The sequence below is a fragment of the Dasypus novemcinctus genome, chromosome 22, assembly GCF_030445035.2.
Source record: "Dasypus novemcinctus isolate mDasNov1 chromosome 22, mDasNov1.1.hap2, whole genome shotgun sequence".
Classification (NCBI taxonomy): Eukaryota; Metazoa; Chordata; class Mammalia; order Cingulata; family Dasypodidae; genus Dasypus; species Dasypus novemcinctus.
Genome location: NC_080694.1, coordinates 59,817,922 through 59,840,963, shown reverse-complemented (window position 1 = coordinate 59,840,963; position 23,042 = coordinate 59,817,922). Strand labels below are relative to the sequence as shown.

The following is a 23,042-nucleotide window of genomic DNA, read 5'->3' as shown; positions in this document are numbered from 1 at the left end:
GGATCTCGTGATACCTCGGCATTATAATTCCAGCAGAATCCCCGTGTTTACCAAGGCTATGTTAAAGTCATGCCCCTCGTAGCACAAGGTGGGCGGGAAGGCAGGGAAGAGGAGAGGGCGTGGAGAAGTGGTGGTGGATTTCCAGGTAAAGGGGCTCCGGGAGGGTGGAGGGAGGTCAGATGTGCCGCGGGGAGGAAGAAGCTGAGGTCTGAGTCAATCACTGCTGTGTCATGTTCCCAGAAATGCGTTCGGAGTGGAGAGTTCCTGGAACAGAGAGACAGACCAGGAACTGAGAGCCGGAAAAGCGAGGCTGGACTGAGCAAGGGAGAAACAGGAGGGTCAGGGAAGGGACTGGCCACTGTGAGTTCTGCCTGCCCAGGGATGAACTCGACAGAGCCGCTGAGCTCTCTCCAGCCCTGATCATCCTAGCCCTTCCCTCCCTGTGAGCCGGTGGCGGTGCAGATCCCTTCAAAGCAGGGCTACCTCCTTCCTCTGGAGGCCAGGTTATGGAAATTATGCAAAGACAAGGCTTAGGAATTTTAGGAGCAGACCATGAATTCATTCCCTTTTTTTTTTTTTTTACATGCAAATAGTATATTAATCAATTTTTAAAATTTATAATAAATCCATTTGTTAATAGTGTGGTAGAAAAAATAATGAATCAATCCACATTATGTAGCAGAAACAAGCTATTTTTACTGGAAGAGTTTAAACAATGGTATTAATTCTTCTCAAAATGTTTGGTAAAAATCACCTGCAAAAAGTCCTGGATTTTTCTTGTTGAAAGATTTTTGATAACTGATTCAATCTCTTTGCTTGTGATTGGTTTGTTGAGTTCCTGTATTTTTCGTAGAGTCAATGTAGATTGTGCATTTCTAAGAATTTGTCCATTTCATCTGGGTTGTCTAATTTATTGGCATACAGTTTCTCATGATATCTTATTATGGTCCTGTTTATTTCTGTGGGGTCAGGCAGTTTTGTGGATAAAGAATTATTGGCTGGCAGTTTTTCTCTTTCAGTACTGTAATTATATCATACCACTGCCCGCTTGCCTCCATGGTTTCTTAAGAGAAATCTGCACTAAATCTTATTCCCATAAGCTCTGTTATTTTTCTATCCCAGATTTCAAACTTTTCTTTGTGCTCACTCAGTGTCTTCTTAATGTCTTTTATTTCTTTAGCCATGTTGTCATTCAACTCCATGATTTGACTTAGGAGATTTGTATGAACCTCATTGATTAGTGGCTTCAAGTCCTGTGTCTCATCTGGACTTTTGATTTGTTCCTTTGTCTGAGTCATATTTTCCTTTTTCTTTGTCTGGCTTGTAATTTTTTGCTGACGTCTGGGCATCCAATTCTGATACGGAATTTCCTCTGATGTTGAGTTTCTCTCTCTTGCCTAGGGATTTACTGTTCGGCAGCTGTGTGCCACTTTGACTCTTGGTTCAGCTTGTTCTAGATGTTTAGGATTGCCCTGTTTCACTGCTCAAGCCAGGGCTAAGTAATGGGGTGCAGGCCAGTCTCCAAGGGCCTTGCCGAGGGGGCAGTAAAGGCACCCGCCTGCCTATTTATTATTTTTCCTTTTCCTCGCATTTTTCTGGTCTGGCCTGCAGATGGCACTCTTTGGCAGCCCTCTCAGCTCAGACCCCAGGTCCTGGGGAGGAAATGCCTTCAGAGTAACTCCTCAGGCAGTGCTGGAGCAAGGTCCTGGGGCTGGCCGGGCCTCACAAACAAGCCTCAGGGCTGATCTCCTCCTCCAGATGGCCCACCCTGCCTCCCTAGGCCCCCTCAGCAACCAGCCCACGGCCATGGGGAGGGTGCTGGAGGAGGATGCTGGAGCAGGCCAGTTATCTTCAGCCTCCTGCAGGCTCCCCGGGCAAACAGTGTCCCTGTCCGCCCTGGCCTGGAAGTGCGCCACCCCTCCAAAGAGGCAGGCCAGGTTCAGGCCAAAGTCTGAGTTTGCTGTAGGCTGTGTCCCTTCCTCCCCGCTTTCTTGGGAAGAAGGACCCCTGCTACCCCCTCGGTCCACAGCCCCTGCAGTCCACAGCTGCTGCACACCGCCAGCTGCCCTCTGCCCTGCAGGTGAGGGAAGGGTGCCCTGCTGCTTTGCCGCCTTCCTCGTGGGTCGTTCCCGCCCGCTGAGATGCCTTTCCTTGGCCCCTCTCTCTTCCCCGGTGTCCTGAGCACCACAGCAGCCTTCCCAACAGTCTGTCCCCAAGCTATTGTTTTCTCAGAAAACTTCTTGGTATCAGGAATGAAGAAGGAATTTCCAGATGTTCAAAGTGTCAATGGAACAGAGAAATCAAGCAAGATGAGGACTGAAAAGTATTATTAGATTAAGCAACCAGGTAGCCTAGAGGTCGTAAAAGGAATGTGGTAAGAACATGACCCAGGTAACTATATTGATGAGTTCCAAGGAAACAAACAAGTGGAGGTGGATCAAGCTGGGCCTTTTGATAGGAGCCAGTGCCCGCCTGGCGAAGGTCCGTCCTGCCTGACTCGGGATCCTGCTTCCGAGCAGCCAAGTCTCCTTGGCCACCACCGGGACACCCCTTCCAAAGTTTCTGCCCCCGAGTTGCCGGCTGGGCCACTTCACTTGGTGTCCCTCCAGCAGCGGTGGCGAGGGCCTCATGCATTCACTCTTTTTTTTTTTTTTTTTTTTTGTTACAAAAGTTTATTAGCAATATAGAAATAGGAAAAACTGAAATTAGGACCAGTGGATTATTTGGACTTTAAAGTAGGCTGTTTTTTTTTTTATTTAATTTTTTTATTTTTTATTGACTTAGTAATAATATTACATTAAAAATATATATGTGAGGTCCCATTCAACCCCACCCCCCCACCCCCCCTCTCCCCCCCCCCCAACAACACTCGTTCCCATCATCATGACACATCCATTGATTTGGTAAGTACATCTTTGGGCACCTCTGCACCTCATATACATTGGTTCACATCATGGCCCATACTCTCCTCTATTCCATCAAGTGGGCCCTGTGAGGATTTACAATGTCCGGTGATTACCTCTGAAGCACCATCCAGGGCAGCTCCATGTCCCGAAGACGCCTCCACCTCTCATCTCTTCCTGCCTTTCCCCATACCCTTTGTCCATTATGTCCACTTTTCCCAATCCAATGCCACCTCTTCTATGTGGACATTGGATTGGTTGTGTCCATTGCACCTCTATGTCAAGAGGAGGCTCAGATTCCACCTGGATGCTGGACATGCATTCACTCTTGACCTGAGTTCACCCTGCTTTCCTCCTATCATGGATGTCACCCTGTTTCCTTATCAGACTTTGCCTTGGTTTGGGTTCCCCCCAATGCAGACCTCAAGGTAAAGAGTCGGATGCAAGGAATTTATTAGGTTGGTGATTCCAGAAAACTGTGGGGAAGGAAGGAAGTGAGACAGGGAAGGCCAGTTAAGGGCTGCTCACGCCCAGATCAGGCCGTGGGCCTCCTCCCTGCTGGGACCCTCCGAGAGGCTGTGTGGACCTGGAGCCCCACCTCTGAAGTGTCAAGAAGGGATAAGAAAACCTAAAGACTGATCACAACCTGCCCCTGGTTGGCTGGGGTGAACTTCTCAGGTAGATAGCCGCAGGAAACATCAGGGAAATTGCAGCAAGCGGCCATGTCGGGGGCGCTGGTTCAGAAGGCATCTTTCTTTCTCCAAAGGAATGAAACACCTCGCTAGGAATTATCAAGGGTCCCTTTTAGCCTGTTCTCTGGGTCTCCGCCCCATTCCCTGGCCTCTACCCCCAACTCCCTCCCTAATCCTCAAACACAGATAGGTGACCCTTCAAGGGATTTGGACAAGAAGTAATAGTCAGCTAATACTATGGTCATCTTCCAAAAGACCCGTATGTGTCCTAAGGAAAATGTTGAGGCAATTGACCACCATCTCTCCTTTCTCTATCCTCATCACAAAAATACTGTCAGTATTTTTCATTTCTGTGTATCCTAAGGCTTTGAATCTTCAGGGAGAGAGGAGCTCAGTTCCAGAGACGTGAACAACCTCTGACCAGCCTGCAACTGGGCTTTTGCCTATCTGCAGGTTATCCAAGAGATACAAAATAGGGGAAACTCAGGATTTTCCAAGCCCTTATGTGAGCTTCTTTGGAAAATGAATGGATCTAAACCAATTATCATTTGAGTTAAAAATGGGAAGGAGTTCATTAACTTGACTGTAAAAGTATGGAAATGGATAGAGTTGATGGTAACACATTTTATGAGTAGAACAAATGCAGCTGGTTTATAAATGGGATTGTGGCTGAACAGGGTACTTTAGGGGTATAAATGTCAGTTGAAAGAAAGCTAGAGAATAATCTGAATAACACAGTGAACACAAAGGTGGATGAGAACTGTGGTTAATAGTACAAATGCAATCATGTCCTTCTATGAACTAGAACAAAAGTACATCACAATTGTAAGGTGGTGTGACTGTAGAGAAGCTTGGGGAAAATACAATTAATGTAACCTATGGACTATAGTTACGAGCAATACTGTAATATTCTTGCATCAATGCCAAAGAGATACTATGTTAAATAATTTGGGGGGGGGTATGCAAAAAATGTCAAATGTACGCTATTTTATAGGCCATAGTTAGTAGTAATAGGCTGATGATATAATTTCATAATTTGTAACATGTTCTACAAGAATGCAGTGTGTTGGTGGATGGGAATTCCACACTTGCGCATGATTGTTTTGTGAGTTCACAATTTCTCTAATAAAAATATATTATAAAAAAAGTGTGAAGGAGGATGAAATGTGTGCATGAAACACACAAAGGAAAAACAAAAAAATTTTTTTAATTAAAAAAAAACACACACACAAAGGCGGACTGTTCCCTGCTTGTGAACACCTTGTGACTGAAAAATTGTCAATGCATCGTGAACAAGGAACACTTGATTCATTTTTGTTCTTAGAAATCTGCAGGAAGTTCCATTTTCTTTGGACACTAAGAGACTTGGCTGTTTCTGGGGACCTGGGTGGGGGCAGGTCTGGGGGTGGGTGAATGAGCACTGGGAAGCCGAGGGTGGGGTTCTGGCCTGGGACCACAGCCGACGCCCCCAGACTCGAACCCAGGGTGGGTTATTGGTTCTAGGTGCAGCAGCCCAGGATTTCATGCACCCTGGGGAGCCCTGCAGGTGGGGACGGGGGTGCCGGGAGGGTCTCGGAGAGAGGGGTGCGGTTTAGGCCTTCCTTAGGGGACCTGGGGGAGTGCTAAGAGGAAGCGTGGGACATTTCTGTGATTGCTTATCCCAGCAATATTTATTAGGAAGGAGGAGGAACCGAGTCAGGCTAAAGTTGCAGTTGGTGAAGAAGCAGCAGTTACTCAGATCAGCCGGGAGAGGGAGATGTCTCGTCATTTCTGTGGTTTGCACAGTGTTCTGGTTTTTTTTTTTTTTTCTTTGTTCTTTATAAAACTATTTTTTGTTTTTGTATTTTTTTCTTTTCTGTTTTTTCTATTTTGTTCTTGTTGATGTATTTTTGTGTTTTTTTTTGTTGTTTTCTTTTAGTGTTCTGGTTTTTGCCTGTTTTGACATGATTGTGGAATGGTTGGAGATTTGTTGTCCACCCCACCCCACCCTCCACTCCATCACGACCACAGAGTGACCCGGCTGGCTGCTGCGGTCTGTGAAGCTGCTTACGTGGCAGCTGTTAGGCCTGCTCCACGATCAACTGACCACTGTCAGGGCTGCCTTTTGCTTTGTCAACCAGAGCCCGTGTTCTCCCTTGGATCTAAAGGTATTTGGGGTTTTGAAACCTTAATAGTCCCTTCCAATTTTAACAATGCTATAATCATTGTTCTAGATTACAGATTTCTAGATGAAGACGATTTCTGACTGGAGTTTATCATAAAGGGTATGGAATCCAATCACATGTCTAAGCTTTAATTCTTCAAGAAGCACAAACAAGTAACCTGACACGGTGCCATTTGCAGAGGATCAAATTCAACCTTCCTCTCTCCTTCTTTTTATCTTTTCCTCCATTTTGTTTCCAAAAGAAAAGTGTTGTCAGAATGAGAAGTCCAAGGCTTGTTGCAGCTAAAACTAAATGCCCCAGAAAGTTTGGTGAGAAACTCTGGGGAAGTTTAGCTTTTCTCCTGATTGCACTGGGGTTGGCATAGGGTGACTTCTCCTTCCAGTCCCATCCATCTCAGTGCTGTAACCCATCTTCCCTCCCACAGCAAAAACAGTGTCTTCAACTTCACCATGACATTTTCTGAAAGCATTGACCCTTCCTGAGAGGGGAGAAGAGGAAGGTGGAGAGTCAATCAAGGATGATACGTGAAGGGCTTCTGAGATAAAGAATGGAATTAAACAATGAGAGTTGATGTTTAAATCTTTCCAAACTGAGGAAGGCAAGATGGGAAATGAGAGAATGGGAGGAGGTGAGTGGGGATGGAGAGAGGTGAGTTTTAAGAAGAAACAGCACTTTTCCTCTGGAGTCGCAAAACATGACAAAGTGAGGAAAGGACTCTGCCTTCTACTGGAGAGTCTCATATCTTCCCTTTCTCATCTTCTCAAGATTCATCTGGAACTGGGAAGTGTGCTCAAGGAAGTCTGCTTCCTTGAAGGCCTCTCTCCTTCATAAACTTTTATTTTTATTAATTGCCAGCTTCTTTAGGGGGCAATTTGGAGAGTAAGATCAGCAGCTCTAGGAGCTCTTCCTGAATAAGCAGGCGACTCTGGCCACAGGTCACTGCGAGGCAGGTGTCCGAAGGGGGAGCTCTGAAGCTGAAGGAACTCAGTATCAATTCCACAAGTTAGGTGTCATGGAAGTCTCTACCCCTTTTCCTTGCCAAGAAAGGCCATTCACCCGGGAGGTGTCTCTGATGATCCACAAAGCGGCTCTGTGAACAGGTCTACTTCATCCAGATTTCAGCTCTCTGAGGTGGAGGTCTCCACTGCACCTGGGGCTCTGAGGACCAGCCAGGGCCACCCACACTTTTGAGCTCTCACATGGATTTGAGGATCAGAGCTCAGGGAAATGGAGAGAGAAAGTGGCCTTAATTCTTTAATAGATTCCTCATAAATACAAAGCTACATAATTGAAGAAAAGGAAGATGCACACACACCGGGTCTAGGTAAACCATGAGTAGGAGCACCTGGGTACTTGGTGAATGGGTGGAGCTCAGTGGTTGAGCGACTACTTCCCATATACAAGGCTTACAGGAAATTGGGGGGGGGGGGAGAGGAAAGTTGTGAGCTGACGCCTACATGGGCCACATCTATGATAACATGTAGGTAAGTAGTTGTGCAGGGAAGGGATAAAATGGGGGCACAGAGATAGTATTGGGTGGGGATTTGCAGGCTTGAGCGGGGCTAGGGTTGGGAGGACCAAGGAATTGAGGGAAGGGTTGGGGGGAGCACATGAACATGGGAGATTGTTGAGTATGTGGTTGAAACCATAATGTTGAGAAAACTCTTTAAAAAATATAATAGGGAAGGGTTACTTGTTTAAGGTACTTAATGGGGGCATCTGGCACAGGGGCAGGCTTCTAGGGAGTGTGTGAGTGCTCACCTTGTCGTACTGTGTTATATCATGGGGTGGAGACCCATATAATTAGTGGGAATGTGTACCCCCATCCTGGGGAAGCCTGATGTTCTCAGACAGAGGGAAAGGTGTATCTCGAGATCATTGGTGGCTTCCAGTTGGGGAGGACAGTCTAGTGTGTCAAGCCCTCAGCACTGTTGCAAGTATCTATGAATCTAGTCCTTCAAGCAGTGAAGCTTGGTTGTCATTGTGGGCCCTGAGGGGAGGGGGAGAGAGGAATAGAATAGATGGAAGAGGGGTAACTGGGGGGCAATGGAAGTGTTCCACAAGATCGTGCAATGATGGATATAGGACATGTTAAATTTCACCAAAAGTTTATAAAAGTGTAGTCTAAAATGTAAACCATAATGGAATGATGGTTAGTAGCTATGTTTCAACATCTGTACATCGGCTGTAACAAATACAACATTCACATGTAAAAAGATCATTGCTGGGGAAGGGGGCAAAGGGTTTGATGTTGGATATATGGGAGTCCCCTATATTGTATATGTGACTTTACTGAGATCTAAAACTTTTTTGAAGACAAAATTTAAAATTAAAAACAAAAAAGGATGTAGACACTGAGGAAGGAATGGAGATTGCCTTACCACTGTACATACAGGGCAACACCTATTACAGCGATGAAAATATGTCAAAAACAAAGTTTTATGATTTTTTCATTTTTAATACCCCAATTTAATTTTTACTTATTTTAGTTTTTCTAAAATAGTATGTATTCTATTTCTAATCTTGAAACCTATAATACTATTTCATTTTCCTACTAATTGAATTTGGCAATACAGTAGGCTTCATTTTTTAATAAGTTTTGGATCACAGAGGGGTTCAGCTATGGCAGGGGAGAAACACTGTTGTGGGAAAAATTTTAAAAAAATGGGAACTTGGTGGAGCAGGTGCAGCTTAGTGGTTGAGTGACTACTTGCCATGTACAAGGTTCCCCATTCAATCCCTGGTACCTCCCCCCAAAATAAAAGAGCTTCACACACTTCAGCAAAGAATACAGAAGAAGCCATCTTGGGAAACACAGTCCTGGAACGTCTCCTAAAGTAGCAGCTTACACTTGAGGCGGCCTTTGAGATAGGGCAGGAGCTGTGGGTAGAAGGGCGGGGCGCTCCTGCAGCCAGTGGGAACAGTGTGACCGGTGCTCTAGACTGGGGAGCTCTGGAGATGGGACAAATCCCTGTAGTTGGAAGTGGTACAAGGAGGCTTTGACAAGGAGATGGCACAATTCCTGCTCGGTCTAGTGCCTTCAGTTAGAACAGTTCAAATAATATTATTGTCCTGCCAACAATAAGGCAAAACACACATACCTATAAACAACCTATCGTCTGCCACCTTAACAAATCAGCTATTTGCATATGATCCCAGTTCTTTCAAGACTGTGTCCATTTGTGATTGCACAGCTGAAATTTTGGACTTTTAAAAAACGTTTTTCCTACCCAATTTTAAAGTTGGATCCTAAAGTATCAAAAATCCTAGCATCACCATTGAAGCCAAATATTATGTTACCTGTCTAATTAAATTCCAGGATCCTTTATCTCAATTCTCAAAATATGGTGTGGGTCACATGGGACTCCCTGATATGTCTGGGGAAACACAAGGTCAAAACTATATTCATAATGATACTAAGACATTATTTGCCATTTTCATTGTCTCACTAGCGAAGTTTTCTAGAGCCTACATGACCTGTTATCATCACGGATGGAATGGAGAAGCAGGTATGTAAACCCAGCCTTTTCTATTAAGCTAGATATTAGCTTTGCCACACTTCTCATTATTGTAAATGTTACTTTCATAAACAAGTTTTTATTAACCTGTAATTGCTTTATTATTTTAATATAAATTAATAAATTTTTCAAAATTTCTCAGTTTCCTTCAGTAATATTCACAGATACAACCCAAAAGCACAAAACATCTTCGGAGTTTGCAATAATTTTTTTTTTTTATTAATTACATCAAGCATCTTTAATGAGATGAGCAAAACTGCATATGCTGAGTCTCAAGGACACTGACATTCAAACGGGAAGGATCAGCTCACATCAAATGCACTGAAGGGAGGCACATGGGTCACTTCTCACAAACTATGAGCACTGACCAAGGGGTGACTCGAGAGGTCCGACTGATGTGTCCCATGTCAATCAGAGAGCCAGGGGTATTCGCACAGGGAAGTGGAAGCGCAGAGAAAACCCTCCTGGGGGTGACTGTCGGGGTGCCAGCCCTGGAGCGGGGCCTGAGCCAGGACGGGCCCTCTGTGCTCCGTCCCTGTCCTCCTGGCGGCCAGGAGGCCAAGAGGCCAGGCCGGCCCTGGCAGGAGGCGAGGCTGGGGATGAAGGCGTTCAGCCTGAGCTGAGGCCCACCGAGCCGGAGACGTGGCAGCACCCGGGAGGCTTTCTCTTTTGAAGACAGACGTGCTTATTATGGCAACAACCTCGGAGAGACTGGCCCCAAGAGACGGACGGTCTGATCAGTTTTAGAGAGTTACTCTTCCAGATTAATTTCTTCAGATTGGTATTTATAGAGCAGCCTGTGTGTGCGGCACGCACATGTTCATTTTCGGTATTGTCCGTCCCAAGACGCAGGGCCCTGAGTCACGTAACGACGGCCCCTCCGGACCACTGGCACTTAAAAGCACACCCCACAAAAAGCCCCAAGAAGCCTGTTTGGTCATTATTTAAAATAAGTTGATACCTTCTTCCTGGGTTGCCCTGAGGAGGCTCTACACAGTTTGTGAGAAGTTTCCCTCTGGCCCTGTTACATTCTGGGGAGGCAGGGGTTGCTCACAATACAAGAAGCAAAATGGGTGAGGGCTGGAGAACAAAATTTATTAAAAAAAATTTTTTTTGTAGGGTGAAGCAATGAGGATGTGAAGTCTTTTCCAAGAATTAAAAATGAGAAAAAGAGCATTCATTCAAACCGGCAGCTAGGACAGAGTTTCAGTGGACACTGTCGGCAGCTGGGCTGACCCAGGCCGGGACTGTGTTCTCTAGCAATGGTAGCAAACCCCAAATTTTTATGCCTCTCTTAAGAGCTAGTTGATAAAAATTATGTCTTGTGAAATCGGCAAATAGTCTGGGAACTGATAGCCATAGCTAGGAGCAAATCCGGGGTAGCCGCGGCCATAGGTCGCCACGAAATTGGGGTAGCCCAGCATTCCCATGCCGAGCATGAAAGCATCCACGGTGTAAGGCAGCCCCCGGCCCGGCCTCTTGTCCCAGGTGGGAACATGACTTCTTTCGGCTGGGCTTTCCTACATTCTACCATTTTATTATTGATTTCATGGAAATGAATCTCACAGACTTTCTCCACAACGTCTTCATTCTCAAAAGTGACAAAGCCAAATCCTCTGTGCCTGTTGGTAGTCTTATCAAACATCAGCATGGCATCCTCCACCTTGCCAAACTGCTCGAAATATTGCTTTACATCTGCCACTACTGTGTTCGCAGATAATCCGCCTACAAATATTTTCTTTGTTCTTGTGACCATCTTGGGCTGCGCTCGACGAGGAAATGCAACTTTGGGGTCAATCGTCTTGGAATCTAACTCATGATGGGGCTGACCTAATACTTTATCTACACTTGCTGGGTCTGCGAACGTGACGAAACCGAAGCTTCTGGAGCGTTTCGTAGTGGGATCTCTCATGACCATACATTCTCTAATTTCTCCAAATTTGCTAAAATAGTCTCTAAGGCTATCTGGTGAAGTCTGCCAGCTCAGTCCACCGATAAACATTTTACCGGGGTCGTGCTGGGAGTCGTTGGCGCTGCCCGAGGTGCCTTGGCTCCCATTTGCCTCCATATCTGAGCCCCCCCGCCCCCCCACCCCCAAAAAACCGAGCCCCACAGCGATCGGAGCGGAGCGGCGGCCGGCTCCAAGCCCCGAGATCTCCCGCTCCCTCCTCCCCCTCCTCCTCCCCCCCCGCCCGGGCTCCTCCGAATTTCTCTGCGAGCGGCGGAGCGGGGGCAGCAGCGAGAGCCGTCACACGTGGACTCGGCTTAGCTCAGCCCCGCTGCCTCGCACACCCCCCGTCCCTGCCCATCCCCACCTCTCCCTCTCCTCCTCCCCACCCCCATCTCCTCCTCCTCCTCCTCCTCCCCCTCCTCGCAATAATTTTTAAGTTTCAAAAGTTTGAAACTGGGGAAAAGATGTAGCTCAGGGGTTGACCACCTACGAGGTTCTGGGTTCAATCCCCCGAACCTCCTTTGAAAAAAATAAAAGCTTGAAACTGCTGGCCTCTCCACCAAGCGTGGACCCTGTGGCCAGCTTGGCTCAGTAACTCACCTCCTTAGCTGGGGCCTTGACCTGAAGCCATGCCTGAAGGCTGAGACCTGGCCCCTGGTGTGCCACAGGGACCCTGAACCAGGCCAGATCCACACGTGGACACCGCCTTCATCCTTCTCCCCACAGTTCTAGGCCTGGGAAGCTTTACTATGTGATCTGGAAATCTGGAGCTGGGTGGGGATGGGTCACCAGCTCCAAGGACCACAGTGTGACCATCCTCACAGCTGTGGCCCCCTCCCGGCTCTCTGGCTCCCTGGTGGCCCCCTCCCCTGGGGCCTGCTGCTCCAGCCCTCCCCTCGCATCCACAGTCCACGGCACCAGTGCGCACTCAAGCTTCACCGCGCTGAACGCCTCACCCTGATGAGAAGCAGTGGGTTCCCGCAGGCACCTCCATGCACTGTCCCCCTTGCCTTTCCCCACGTGGCAGCACCAGTCTCCCTGCAAGTGGCCCCTGCCACGGGAAAGCAACTGCCGGATGAGGGGGCGGCTCGGCAGGGGCCTGGCGTGGGTGTCAGAGGGCCACCCAGGCGGGGTTCCCTGATGCCACCAGGGAGAGGGGCCCATGTGGCCAGGGGCGTGGTGCCACCAGAGTCCAGAGAGTCCGGGGCAGTGGCCCTAGCGGCCGCGGCGGGCCCCCACTCCGTGCAGCACCAGGCCGGCCTCGGGCACCATCACTCCCTGCGCCCCCACGAACGCGGGGCACACGGCGAGGGGGCTGTCATCGGACCCCAGGCGGAAGAAGGGCCGCAGGGGCCCCGCGAAGGCCGAGCGCGGGCACGTGTAGATGTGCGAGCGGTCCCGCATGTTGTAGAAGGACACGTCGCCCGCCTCGTAGTCCAGGAAGACGCCCACGCGGCCGAGCCGCTCGCGCAGCGGCAGCAGGAGCGCGGGGGCGGCCAGCGGGCGGTACTGGCCCCCGAACAGCTCCAGGGCCCAGACACTGCCGCCCGCTGCCACCTCGCCCTTCCTGGGCAGGTCGGCCCCGCACACGCCCACGGCCCACGCCATCACGTCCTCCACCTCCACCTCCCAGTAGTGCCGCCCCGAGCTGAAGCGCTCCAGGCCCAGGACGCACGGCCAGAGGTCGAACCTTTCGGGGTTGTTGGGGGCCTCCTGCCGGCGGGTGCCCCGGAACACGGTCCTGCGGTCCTCGGACAGGCAGAGCTCGGGGTGCGCGGTGGCCGGGTCCAGGACCACGTCGGCTGCGGGGGAGTCTCAGGGTTAGCGGGGAGGGGGTCGGGACCCCCGGAAACCGTGTCCCTCCTGGTCCTCCCAGAGGCCCCCAAAAGCTGGTGGGGCACCCCCACGTGACAGCCCTCTGCACCTCACAAAACTACTCCAGCTGCACTTCTACCTCTGGGTGCAGGGCATTGCCTTTGGGGAAGGGCACCCGTTCTCTAAGCAGCTCAGAACATTTACCAAATGAGCCCAAATCAGGGCCCCCACTTCCTCCCAGCATTCTCGGGTCTGTCCCCTTTTCTAGTCAGGACACATGCTACATGGGACCCTCTCTAGTTGGAAATCTTCTAGCTGGGCTTAAACCAGAAAAGAGGCCACATCCCTCCCATGAGGCAGTGAAGCCCGTTTTCACATCCCCCCCGCCCCATCCTCGCAGAGCAGTTCCAGCCCATGTCCCAGAGCCCTGACTGGTGTCGTCACGGGTCCCCTGGTCCAATCGCTATGTGACCCCATGACAAGTCATTCCAGTGACTGGCAAGGGCACCCTCCAGAGGTTAAAGGAAGACAAACGTCCCCCGCCTGCTGCCCGAGATTTGGGAGGATATTACCCTTCAGTTTTGCTCTAACGGCCCGGGTGCGAGGACGCCAGCTGCGTCTCCTCTGGGAGTAGGAAATGCGTTGGACTCCTGGCATTCTGCACATGTGTTAGTCTGCGTTCATTACCTGTGCCCGCCAGGTCTCTACTGTGTTAAAATGATTTTCTCCTTTCTCCACAGTGACATGTCTGACGCCTACGTTTTGAAATTCACTTAGCTACAGGGGAAAGGCTGAAGTGCCAAAAGGGAAAGGCTGAAGTGCCAAAGGGGAAAGGCTGAAGTGCCAAAGGGGAAAGGCTGAAGTGCCGTGGTATCTGGCAAAGCCTGGATATGGAGGTGCTTATGGGCAGAAAGTATAAAATCATGAAATGATAAATGCCCCTGGCAGGAGGCAGGGGTAGTGGTGGGAAGCTCTCTCCTCTGTCCCCTCACGCTCTCTGCAGAGTATCCCAAGTTCTCCTGGGAGCAGGAAGGCATTCCTGGCCAATAGTTATACATCCTTGAGAGGGGTGTGAGGAAGCTTATTGCCTTCCCCCAACCTGGCTCTTCACCTCTGCTCAGACTCTACCACCTTCCGGGTTAGAAACAGCTAAGCCAGTGCTGTCTTCTTTCAGATTCATCCCTGAGCCAAAGGGCAATGACTACTGAAATGGAATTCTTGGGGAGGGCCACTGCATATGGCAGACCTCTGGTAATCAAGGATTAAACTATTATAAAAAATAAAAGGTTGTTAAAAGTAAACTGTAAGGTAGATTAAGAGCTGCTGGAATTCCTCAGTGGGATCCAGCACTGGGTAGTGTGAGAGTTAATTTCATGTGTCAGCTTGGTTAGGTTATGGTATCTAGTTGTTTGGTCAAGCAAGCACTGTCCTGATTGTTACTGTGAGGGGGTATCATAGATGGATTTGTACCTATAAGCAGTTGATTGCATCTATAGCTGATTGCATCTACAATCAACAAAGAAGACTGGCCTCAGAAATGTGCAGTATCTCCTCATCCAATCAGTTGGAAGTCTTAAAAGTCAGAACTGAGGATTTCAGAAATCTGAAAGATGAATTTCTGCCTCTACTTTAGCCAACCAGCTTCCCCTGGGGAATTCAACTACAGCTTTATTGGAGTTTCCATCTTATATCCGCCCTATAGCTTAGGGACTGGCCAGATTTCATAATCACCTTTGTTGGAATTTCCAGCTCCTGGTCTGTCCTATGGAATTTAGACTTGCCAGACCTTGCAGTCACATGAGCCAGTTCCTATAATAGATTTCTTAATGTACGTGTTTCTATTTCTGTGGAGAACCCTGACTGCTACAGATAGGAACTGCTCTCTGTGGCCCCCCAGCCAGTCTTGGATCCCCTTTAACGTGTGCTGATGGCTGGTGGGTGGGAGGATCTGAGGGAAGGTCAGAGGTGCTCACCTGCGTGTAGGAGGGTTCTTCTCCACCCTGTAAATGGACAGAGGGGGACATCAGAAGACACTGGCTAACCAAGCAGAACACAAACTGCAGGGAGTGGTTCAGAAAATGCTAAACTTACGCAATTCTTGAAGTTGCTCTGAAAAGGAAACAGAAATAAATGGATGTCCTCAGTAAAAGAACCAAGAACTTAGGTTTGTATAAATGATGGAGGATGGGCCCTTTAGGAACAGCCCCCACCTGCACCTCTGCCCCATGCCTAAGGAATTGGCAAGCATCTAGGAAGGACGATGACCAGGAGGCTGGAATTATCAGCGCTCCTTCACCTCACAGCAGTGCTGTGTGCGGCCAGAGAACGAAGGCGGCGTTTGCAGAATGTGGAAAGCCAGCGCCTGTGGGTTAATTACTGGGACGTGACAGTGCCAAGTCCATGCCGTTGCCTCCCTTTGCTGCCTTCTCTGTCCCCGTGCTCCTGCCTGTCTATGGCCGTGAACCTCCCTCCTACTCTTGTACCTTTTATTTGACGTTCTTTCTCTTTTGCCACAAGTTCTTTCCCCAGTTTCTTCTGTGCAATTTCTTTTTCTTCACTTTCAACCTCTTTTTCCTTTTGGAATTTCTTCACGAGACAGATGCCCCCAGCCATGAGGAGGATCAGGGTGGGCAGGATGACGGCCAGAGCCACCATCCAGGGTGATGTGCTGGGCATGAAGGATTCTGCAAGGGGAGCCAGGGAAGGCCCGCTTAGCCAGAGCCGTGGGTGAGCACAGCCCTCAGGGCACGTCTAAAGAGCACCCTCGGGTCCCAGGTCTGCTGGCTTCTCCCCCAGAAAGAGAAAGAGACTCATCGGCTGCACTGGCTCACCCCACAATGATGGCCAGGCCTGGGGTGCAGGAGCCAGAAAAGCAGAAATACCTGGACTCACTATGGGGTGCCGCCGCGGGAATAAGCTGAGTAGCACCGCCACATCCCCATGGCCACCACCCCGGGACAAGCCACCGTCACATCTTGCCTGCAGTAATGCGATGCCCTCCTGCTTCTGCCCTTTACTTCCACAGCCTGTGCTCATGGAGCAGGGAGAACGTGTTCTTTCTTTGCTTAAAACCTCCCAAAAGCTTTCCATCTCACTCAGCCCATTTAATTTGGCCCTATCACCTCTCTGAACTCATCTCCTCCAACTCTCCCTCCACTCACTCCATTCCAGCCACACTGGCCTCTTGGGGTTCCTCAAAGCTGCCAGACATGCTTCTGCCTCAGGCCCTTTGCACGTGCTACCTGGGTTGCTCAGTCCTCAAATCTCTGCCTTGCTCCCTCTGTCACGTCATTCTGATCTTTTGCTCCATTGTCTTCATTTCAGTGAAGCCTTTCCTGACCATCCAAGCTATTTTTAAAACACCCCCACTTCCCTGGGGGCCCCTATCCCCTCCTCCACTTTATTTTTCCAATAGTACTTATCACCTTCTGGTATAATACACATTTTATTTAATTATTACATTTATTGCTCTGCGTCTCTCTAGAATGTGAGTTCCACGAGGGCAGGGATCTCTGGTTTATCTTCGGTTTCTAGAAAAAGGCCTTGAGCATAAGAGATGCTTTCTAAGTATTTGTTGAATGAATTTATGAGTGTCTGCAGATAGGGAATGTCCCCAGCTCTGCCCCTTGGGAAACCCTTGAGGATTCAGCAGCCACTCATACCAACCAACATTTTTTACGATCGTTCTTAAATCTTAAAAAACTGTCACAAGACAAGGACTGTCAGACTTACCCACAGTGAAGAGGCACCTCTCATGGGTTTTTAGAATACTTGATCTCCCTTTCTGGCAAAGGGAGCAGCCTGAGCTCTGGCTGCAGCCCCAAGCTCTTTGGGGTCCAAGACACCACCTCACCCCCTCTCAGGGCTCCAGCCTGTTTGCTGAGGGTCCTGGCTCCCCACGATGAGTCTCCAGAGGGCAGGGAGCTCACCTGGAATGAAGATTCCCGCTTCCACCGCCCGGCTGAGACGGGTGTTGTTGATGGAACAGGACATGTTTCTCACAGAGTAGTCTCTGACGATCACAGCCAAGGTGACGGTGAAGAGGCCGTCGACGCCAGCAGTGTAAGCCTCCTCCAGGGCGGGCACGACCTCGCCGTAGGGGTCCCTCCACACCGCGTGGGGCTGCGGGTACCAGCCGGCAGAGGTGCACTCCAGCCGGATGCCCCCGTCCTCCTGGCCCTTCATCTCCACGAGGGGCTTGGAACCCAGGCCTGGGGAGGGAGACGGGGGCTCAGCTGAAAAGGCAGGGGTGTCCTGGAAGCTCCACTCTAAGGCTGACAACCAAGGGGAGGAGGGAGAGCCAAGGGGAGGAGGGAGAGCCAAGGGGAGGAGGGAGAGCCAAGGGGAGGAGGGAGAGCCAGGCGGCGGCTCCACTGAACCTGGATTGCATGCCTCCATGTGCCTAACCTCTGCAGAGGAAGAAGGGGAGGAAGGAAGGAAGGAGGGAGGGAGGAGGGAAGGACCCTGAGGTTGGGATAATCCCAGGAGAGCAAAATGCCAAAGAAGCTGAGCGATGTCCAAGGCCAGGGACTAGCCCTGCATGGCAGTCTTTCTCCATCACACTTCCTAGCATTTCTCTGCCTCCTGACATGGGCTTTCTGTCTGGTTCATTCCATCAGGGGCTCTAATTTTCTCACTTCGGGGTGGGTATGTCCATTCAGACCTGAAAAGGCATTTCACTTTCTGCTCCTGGGAAAACTTCTCAGTAGCCTTGGCTTCCTCAAGCTCTAGAATAACACAAGGACTGAAAGCTCCCGGCCAGCAGAACCCTGAGACCCTTTCTGACCGGAAGACCCCGCTCCATCTCCTGGCTCAGGGCTTCACAGCACCGCAGCTATCTGCAGCTGTTCTTTCAGGAGAATGGACAGAGCTGGCCTGCTGAGCCAACACTTAGCCCAGAGCAGAGACGTTTGTCCCCCAGAGGCTCCATTAGGTGGTTTTCTTATTGTCCTCCACTACATCCACCTACTAGAAAGATCTGCATGTCCTGGGGTCCTAAAAATAAAATACTGCCTCCTCGAAGACTGTCATCAGAACAACATCATCAAAAACCCTAAGAATCCCTGAGCAAAATGCGGTATATGCAGACAATGGGATTTTCCAGCCCTGCAAAGAAGAAAGAAGTTCTGCTACAAGATGCAGCTCAGATGAACCCTGAAGACATCATGTTGACTGAAATGAGCCAGACAGAAAGGACAACTATTGTAAGAGCTTATTCACATGAAATAATTAGAATGTGCAAATTCACAGCATTGGAAACTAGAATACAGGTTACCAGGTTCCCGGGTGGGAGTGGGGAATGGGCAGTTAATGCTTAATTGGTACAGAGTTTCTCTTTGGGATGATGGAAAAGTTTTGGTAACGGATGGTGATGATGGTAGTACAACAGGATACACGCTATCAACACTCATAAATTGTAGGCTTTAAAGTGGTTAAAATGGGAAGTTTTAGGTTGGATATGTGTTAATAGAATAAAAATATAAAAACTCATAGAACTGTACAACACAAAAAGTGAACCCTAATGTAAACTATGGACTATAGTTACTAGTCTAATGATAATAACATTGTTTCAAGAATTGGAACAAAGGTACTACATTAATGCAAGGTGTTAGTAATAGGAAAATGGTTTGTATGTGTGTGTGGGGGGTGGATAGGAATGTAGGAGCTCTGTTTTCTCCATGATTTTTCTGTAAACCTACAACTGCTCTAAAAAAAATAAAAAATAAAAAAAAAAACCCAGACTATAAAAATTAATTAACATTAAAATTAGCTGAAAAAAATCTTGTGAATCCAGACTCTTCCTAACTATATTCTATCTTTAAAAGGATCTTCAATAAAAGTGAATAACAGGTCATGGCGGGCTGCAGAAACATGGTCCCGGTCATCCAAACCTCTGCTGAGTAGTTCCTTTTTCAAGCCTGCCCCAACAAATTATAGCAAGACAGGAGAGCAAAGCAATCACTTAACAGATCTTTCTGCTCAGTCTATTTTTTCTAAGAAATAGGGAGAAAACCTAGTTAGATATTTAACGGCTCACACAGAAACTCTGCAATGGAATAAAATGCAAAATGAGAAATCAGAGGAAAATGGTTCTACCCAACATTCAACCAGGTTAAAGAGACAATAGACTTAGGGGCAAAACCAGCCAACCAATCAACCAACTGAAAAAAACACAAACAAAAAATTCTACAACTACCCAATTCAGCATGGGCAGGACAGAGCAAAGTTATGTTTGCAGGAAAAGAATAGAAGGTCTGTGCCACACATGACCCTACCTGCTACAAAGACAGGGGCAAGGCCCAGAAACCCTCCTCCATTCTGTATCAGTCAGAAGCAAGGTTGTGCTTCTGAGTAACAAGGACGGGATCTTCTGGGAAAGGCACACCCTCCCCAAGCCTCCACCGCCCACTGAGCCCGGCAGGTGCACGGCTCACTCCCTCACTTCCTTCTAGGTCTTTGTTCAATTCCATCTTTTCAGTGAAGCCATTGTGGTCTTGACCATCCTATTTATAGTTACAATGTCCTCCCTGCCCAGCATCCCTACCCCTGTTCCCTGCTTTATTTTTTCTATAGAACCCATCACCATCTGCCATATTATGAATTTTACCTAATTATTTCACTTATCACTCTGTGCTCCCTCCAGAACGTGAGCTCAATGAGGGCAGGGGTTTTCCTGCATTTTGTTCGCAGGTTTCTAGAAGAATGCCTCAAATATAGGAGACACTTGTTAAGTATTTGCTGATTGAATTCAGGAGTGTCTATGATAAGAGGAATCCCAAAGACAAATTTTTCCCTCACTAAAATTTTGATATCAGCCATTCATGTTCTTCGCTCATTCATTTAACAACTTTGCCACGTACCTACTGGAAGACAAGCTATTTGCTAGATGTTGGATATGCAGTAAGGAATAATTGCTGGTGTTAGATGTGATTGGTTCTGATTGTGGTTCGGGCTATAATGCTCTTAAAAGTGTGTGTAGCAACAACCACTATAAAAGTATGTATATACTATAAAAAGTACCTTTTTAGTGATGCCTACCAAAAATGTTCAGTTCACCAGGCACATGGTTAGATGAATACTTCTTTCCAGACAGTGAGGTGTACCTCTGTACCCAATGAAAACATGCTGACCTGGGTGCCATGCGAATTATAAAGGAATATTCTTAGCATCATTTTTTATGGTAGCACAAAGCTGGAACCAACTGAAAAGATCCTCAAGCGCAGAATGGATGAATACACTGTGGCACAGGTGCACAATGGAACATTAAGCAGCAATTAAAAATCAAGAAACTACAGCTACACATAAGCACACTAATAAATCTCAAATACACAATGGAGGGTGAAGAGAGGCCAGATAGAAAATATACAGTGTGACTCCATGTAAATAAAATTCAAAAACAGGCAAACTAAACTACATATTTTCAAAGATAAACACTTTTGGGGTATATCTATAGAGAAAAGCAAGGGAATATCACTTTAGAAGTCAGGACAGAGTTTACCTTTGAGAGGGAGGGAAAGGGGCTGTGACTGAGAAGGGATGGGAGAAGGGCCTGTTCTGTTGATGGGAATAATGGTTACTTGAGCTACACTTCATAATTATTCACTAAGCTGAACATTAATGTTTTATTGCATTTTCTGTATGCGTTTTATAGTTCGCAATAAAAACATCTAATTCTAAAAGGCCCTTAGAGATCCCTAAGGAAGTATGAAACTGATCTGAAGCTGGAAGAGCAAATTCAGAGATAGACAGATGACAGGTCAGTAGGGGTCCAGGGTCTGTGTGTGGACATGTGGAATGGGGAGTTATTACTCAGTGGGTGCAGAGTTTCTGCTTGAGGGGATGAAAAGGAATAATGGATGTTGGTGATGGTAGCACGATACTGTGAGTATAATTAAGAACACTGAGTTGTACGCTTGAAAGTGGTAAATGGGAAATTTCGAATTATGTATATATATGTCGCTATAATAACAGGGAAAAAGAGAAAACAGATCCATCTGTGGGACTGAACATTCCCCCCTGCTGCAGGCCACAGCCAGGTCCCTGTGAGCTCCTCAAGCTGTGACGCCCGCGGCCTGGCAGGCAAACCTGCTCTCAGGAGCACAGGGCGAGCAGCGGGGATTCCAGCAAAAACCGCTGGTCTGCAGTGGGGCGAGCAGGGAGCCCTTTCCCCAGGAGTCCCACTGCGCAAGGCCACCTACCTGCCACCTCGAGGCGCACGATGGCCTGGTCATAGGACCTGCCTTCTTGGAAGTAACAGCGGTAGTCGCCGTCCTCGTGGGCGGTGACGTTGTGGATGACCAGCACCGCGTGCCCCCGGCCCAGGCCCGCGCCCTCGAGGCTCGTCCTTCCGCAGTACTGCTGCATCTGCTCCTCCGGCCGCTCCCGCCCGCCCCTGTACACCAGCACGGCGGGGGAGAAGTGGGTGCGGAACCAGCGCACCTCCATGGCCTCGGCGCTCTTCTCGGGGGACAGGTGGCAGCGCAACGTGCTGCTCTCTCCCACCATGGCCAGCACGGGCTCGGGAGGCCCCACGACGGTGAACTGGGCTGTTCACGAGGGGGTGGGACCAGAGAGGGGCCTCAGCCGCCAGAACTGCGGGGGGAAGGGCTGCCAGTGCAGGGGCCACGGCTTCTCTCTGGGGTCGCAGGGGCGCCCTGGGCGAGGGTCCTGGGGGCGGCACCTCTGGGTGGGGTTGTGAGGCCCGTGAGGGGAGACCCTGTGCCCACAGGGGGCTTTTCCTCGACTCCCCAGGCCAGCACAGTGCCTGGAAGGTAGTGCAAGCCTGAGCTTTGAAGTATGGTGGCCACTAGCTCCTCAGAATTGAGAAGTACTGATATCTAACATAAACATAGGATTTTAAAGGCTTAGTATATTTAAAAAATTCAAATGGAAAATTTCTTACATTAATCCAACGATCAAATAAAAATGCTTTGCATATGTCGGGCTAAATCAAATATGTCATTACCATTTATTTCATGTGTTTACTTCTCTGAAGGTGGTGACCTAGGTTTAGAATTTAAAATTACACAGGAGGCTGGCATCTGGGCCTGTCGCTCTATTTCTAGGGGGCAGAGCTGATAGACACTCAAGGAAGATGCCCGCAAGGAGTGGATGGGCCCGGGCTCCTCTGCTTTGGGGCCTGAGTGCAGCTTTTCCTTTCTGGGAAGGAGCAAGTGGCAGGAACCCCTACCTGAGAGCTGGCCAAAGGCGCTGAGGAAGAGGAGGAAGAGAAGGCCTCCCTGTGGGGAGACACGCAGGGAAGCGGCTGGCTCCATCAGCACCGGACCTGGGCCCCCTGGGAGCATCGGCGCCACGTCTGCCCTTCTTCTCCCGGCTCAGGTCCCTCCGGAGAGATGAGTCATCAGACCTTCCAGGACACAGGCCAGGACCCTCGTGCCCCCTCCCCCCCAGGTGGACCCGGGAGGCTTCCTGCCCTCCACACCCTTCCCCTCCCCCCCCAGTCGGCCAGGGGAGCCCAGGCCCGGACCCGCCTTCCCTGCGCAGCCGCCTGTTTTCAAGCCCCACCTGGAGCTCAGCCCCCGTACCGCGCAGGGCTCCTCTCCAGGTGTCTCCCCTGGGACCCTAAAGCTTCCCGTCGCCCCCGGTCTCTCCAACGTGCCCATGGACACAGTCACAACCAGAGAACCAGCTGTTCTGAAACCGGAGAGGCAACAACGCCTTCCCCTCCCGAGGGTAGGTGGCTGCTGGAGCTCCATAGCCCCGGGCTGTGTTTGCTCTGAGGCCGCCAAGGCCAAGGTTCCAAGGCGGGGCTTCCGCCTGTTGCCTGGGCTGCGGACCAGCCAATGGGGCCCCGGAGGCCTCACGTCTCACCAGTTACCAGGCAGAACACGCAGACCCAGTCTGGGATTTAAAGGCACGGAACCTTTTGCGACTAGCTGGATTTCTAATTTCCTTTTTGTTTTCTTTTTGAAAAGCAAGATATTTTTCAGTTATTTTCCCCCCCAAAGCCTTGAGATTCCCCGCGAACCTAGGCGTTG

General features: G+C 49.2%; 1 protein-coding gene and 1 pseudogene across 5 annotated transcripts; both read right to left on the bottom strand.

Moving 5' to 3' along the window:
* Positions 1-10,352: 10,352 nt before the first annotated feature.
* On the bottom strand, positions 10,353-11,461 carry LOC101444634 (RNA-binding protein Musashi homolog 2-like; annotated as a pseudogene).
* Positions 11,462-11,621: 160 nt separating this feature from the next.
* LOC101443272 (butyrophilin subfamily 2 member A2-like) lies at positions 11,622-22,795 on the bottom strand. 5 transcript variants are annotated; one of them, XM_071211014.1, is made up of 8 exons: positions 22,590-22,795; positions 22,235-22,283; positions 21,243-21,590; positions 16,974-17,255; positions 15,528-15,728; positions 15,136-15,153; positions 15,018-15,044; positions 11,622-13,031 (listed from the first exon to the last, which is right to left on the bottom strand). In XM_071211014.1, exons 1-8 carry the CDS (start codon positions 22,758-22,760, stop codon positions 12,445-12,447), a joined length of 1,683 nt encoding a protein of 560 aa, XP_071067115.1. In that variant the 5' UTR covers positions 22,761-22,795; the 3' UTR covers positions 11,622-12,444. The 5 variants fall into 5 exon arrangements, with proteins under 5 accessions (XP_071067115.1, XP_058141350.1, XP_058141351.1 ...); XM_058285367.2 differs by having other exon boundaries at positions 11,623-13,031; positions 22,235-22,387; positions 22,570-22,795; XM_058285368.2 differs by having other exon boundaries at positions 11,623-13,031; positions 22,235-22,387.
* Positions 22,796-23,042: the final 247 nt, after the last annotated feature.